We start from the raw sequence: 3,763 nt of genomic DNA on the forward strand, positions 1-3,763 counted from the left end.
GTTATAATCTTAAATCCAATGAAGAATGGTAATGTCAATCCATGCATGACATTAAACGTGATTATCACCGATATGATTCCTAGTATGCCACAAACCTCTTCTCACATTTACATGCATCAAAATTCTTGTTAATCAAGGGCATATTGGTAATCTACTTGTCCAAGCCAAGGATGTTTAAAATTCCCTTAATTTCATAACCCCACCAAGGGACATTCTTTCACACAGGGCTTATAAATACCTCAACACCCGCGTGTGTGCAAACACTGTCTTGGTGCGACTCTCTCCTCTTCCTTTTATTCATGTATATATGTAACCTCCCCCTGCCCCAACCCCTCCCTTCACCTACACTCATCCCACTTGACTTTGGTCTCCTTCCTTTTCACCTCCTCTCCCCCTCCAGTCCCCCTCACCCATGGATGACCAGACCCCGGACAACAACAACAACAGCAGCAGCAGCAGCAACAGCCCGGGCCGTGGCTCCACCCCGGCCTCCGAGCCGGTGCGTTCCCGGTGGACCCCGAAGCCGGAGCAGATCCTCATACTTGAATCCATCTTCAACAGTGGCATGGTGAACCCCCCCAAGGACGAGACAGTGAGGATCCGCAAGCTCCTCGAGAAATTCGGCGCGGTCGGCGACGCCAACGTGTTCTACTGGTTCCAGAACCGGCGGTCGAGGTCCCGCCGCCGCCAGCGACAGCTGCAGGCCGGGCTCGCCGCCGATCCGAGAGCCGCGGCCGGTGCCCACCAAGTCGGCGGTGCAATTATGTATGAACCCTGTTCGTCCACCTCCTCCAGCACATCGACTTCCAATTCTTCGAGTGGAGGCTTCTTTCCTTGCTCCTCTTCAGCTTCGTCTTCCTCCTCTAGTTTCATGGGGGATGACAGCGCCGACGATCTCTTCTCGATCTCTCGCCAAATGGGTTTCGCAGACAATACTCAAACTCCATTCATGTACTCTTCGGATGTCTCGCAGTTACACTATCAACCTGGTGAGCGCATGGCTAAGTGATGGCCCTTCGTCTTCTCTATAACCTCATCTTGATATTATATGAAGCCAGTACTAATTGCTTTGTGTCGTGAGACCTGGTTTGTTCGGGGTGGTGGTCTCTATAATTTGGGATGGAGGGAACTCAAGGAGGACCAAGTTCCCATGCTTCAATTCTCCAAAGAATCGGCTTGTTGCTTGAGGATAGATGTGCTCCCTTGCTGCCCGCATCCTTCTCCTCTATCCAAACTGAAACACCTTATGATTTCAGATTCTCTCCGCTCACAAACAAAGTTGATTGATTGATTGATTGATTGGAACTTTGTTTTCTAGTCAAGATTGTTACTTTTTGTTCATTTCTACCGGATCTGAAGTTAAAAATTCACCAAAAGTTTGGTCCGTTCATTTAGTTTTCTAATGCAATCAGTCCGATTGAAAAGCATGATAATAAATTATTTATCATCCGCACCAAATATGACTTCTTGTTCCCATCCTTGTTTTTCCATGTGAGTCCACTGTGGCGGCACATATATGAATTTTTCGTAGATCCTTGTCACTTAAAACCTTTTATTTATGGATCGAGGTCATTTTGATGTTCTCTAACCCGGCCAAAAGTATTGCTTTTCTTCTTTTTTTTGTGCCCCTTTTGCAACTTAATAAAAGCATCCGATTAGGAATTATAGAAAAGTTGGAAATAGTTGTCCAGATTTAGGTCATGCATGTAACTAATGATATAATTTTATGATATCTCCAGTACCAAATTTCTTTCCATCGGTTAATAAATTCTAATTAATTTTCTCTTTTCTCTCTTCGATCACTTTGTGTTATTCGTGTCTCTACACAGTAGTAACCAAACTGATTTTTTCTGCTATTTTTTTTACTTTTTGTGAACCTAAATACAAGCAGAAGATTGATTGATTGGACGTGGAGGTTGATTTTGCCGTGGGAAAACAGTGGATATCTTTTTTCATATTCTTTTTAGGCTAAAAGTAAAAAAACTTCTTCAAAGCATACCGATGTCATTTTCTCTGTGCTTGCCTGCGGAACTTTCTTCCACATCCATTAATGAAATACTCAAATTTCGAACTAATGAGTGACTCATGCATGATGAACATAAAAACTATAAAGAATTTTTAGCAGTATATGTCAGAGAAATACTTTCATCGGTTAAGTGCCATCCTGGATCAATTAACATCGAATTCATGGATGCAGGGATTATCACCGTATTCATCAATGGAGTCCCTTCAGAGGTTCCAAGGGGCCCAATAGACCTGAGAGCCATGTTTGGCCAAGATGTGATGCTCGTCAATTCTTCTGGAGACCTTCTTCCTGTCAATGAGTATGGAATTCTAATGCAGAGCTTGCAGATGGGCGAAAGTTATTACCTGGTGAGCTGGTCCACCGATTCATTAAGTAATGATTTGCTACTAAAATAGAAAATAATCACTGAGTTTATTTGCCTAAAATTACTATGATAAATCTGAGTACTATGAACCCCACCTCTTCCCTTTCCTTTCTCTTCCTTCGCTCTCTCTGAGCATGGTCGTTATGGCAGCCAAAAAATTCTACGGCTATCTTGGAATTCCAAAAATCATCTGAGCTGAGGTTGTTTTGCTTGCAAACAGGTTTCAAGGCCTACCTAGTCTGAGTTCAGTTGGATGAATAAAGGGATGGTGGTCCTCGGCAACTCAATTAACAATATAAGATGGTGCAGTTTTAATGTCACAAGAAAACGAGCTTGCGTGCTTGCTTGCTTGCTGCTATTGCATTGCTCTTGTTACAAGCTGTTCCCTAAACCATTGTGTTATCACATGTCAATCCTGCTTTGGCTTGAGATGCTGTAATTTTCCACTTGTTAAACCATGATATTCGGGTACCCGAACTTATTCTAGACTGGAATATTGTATCAGTATTATAAGCAAATTAATTTTTTAATGCTCTTGAATTTGCTTTGTTTTCCTTTTCATGTTAAATTTTTCTTCTTCTTCTTTTTCCCCTTTTGTGGAGTGATGCTGCTCCTTAAAAAATATAGCCCTCAGAGTTAAGTTGCTTAGATATCAGAAGTTGGAGATAACTTGAAAAGAAAATCGTAAAATGATAGTAAAAGAATGTATGCTCTTACCTTTTTGCTTGATTCTTTTGGATAGCCAAAACCTAAACACTAAATTAGCACTTGCTATGCCAATATATTAGAAGATTATTATTTATTGTTGTTGTTGTTTGGTGCCAAGCCCCGGGTTGTCCACAACTTACTAAAATTGAATTGATCTTTGTTGCCTAATCAATTGATTCCAAAAACTTAAACTGAGAAAAAAATCAATAATATATCAGATTTAACAAATTTCATCCGTCAATAATGAAAGCTTCGTGTTTGCATGCCAGAGGACATTATAGTTAGATGGTATTCTTTAATTTAAGTACTTTTTAATTTAGAGGCATAATTTTTTGTAGTTGTCATACTCCGAACCCATCATCTGAGTCGGCTATATAACATGGCCGCATAAATCCTAGAGCGATGCCTTAAAGATTATACGAGGCCTATAAAATGAACAAAGTCTCCAATTACTCCAAAAATTTAAATCAACAGTTAATAGCCAAATAATCCAACTAAATAAATCCTTCATGCATAATCAAATAGTTAAACTTGTTCATTACAAAATTTTCAAATATTTTTTACTATCGAAAAATAAACTATATATCTAATGACTCCATCGCTTGAATTCTACACCCGACCCAATCGAGAATACATGTCCTAAAACTTTGAAAGAAAAAAAAAAG

General features: G+C 40.3%; 1 protein-coding gene across 1 annotated transcript; it reads left to right on the forward strand.

The window, feature by feature from the left end:
- Positions 1-265: 265 nt before the first annotated feature.
- Positions 266-2,930, forward strand: LOC103701110 (WUSCHEL-related homeobox 6-like). The gene is made up of 3 exons (XM_008783083.4): positions 266-989; positions 2,198-2,373; positions 2,611-2,930. The coding sequence occupies exons 1-3, from the start codon at positions 413-415 to the stop codon at positions 2,626-2,628; spliced, it is 771 nt and encodes a 256-aa protein (XP_008781305.2). The 5' UTR covers positions 266-412; the 3' UTR covers positions 2,629-2,930.
- Positions 2,931-3,763: the final 833 nt, after the last annotated feature.

Source organism: Phoenix dactylifera, chromosome 8, assembly GCF_051530095.1.
Source record: "Phoenix dactylifera cultivar Ajwa chromosome 8, Ajwa_hap1_PhDact_Kaust_v1.1, whole genome shotgun sequence".
NCBI lineage: Eukaryota > Viridiplantae > Streptophyta > Magnoliopsida > Arecales > Arecaceae > Phoenix > Phoenix dactylifera.

Bases quoted from the DNA above. Each gene is read 5' to 3' on its own strand.
- LOC103701110 (XM_008783083.4), top strand. From the start codon at position 413: ATGGATGACCAGACCCCGGACAACAACAACAACAGCAGCAGCAGCAGC. The intron at 990-2,197 runs GTGAGCGCATGG...TCATGGATGCAG, and splicing joins GCAGTTACACTATCAACCTG to GGATTATCACCGTATTCATC.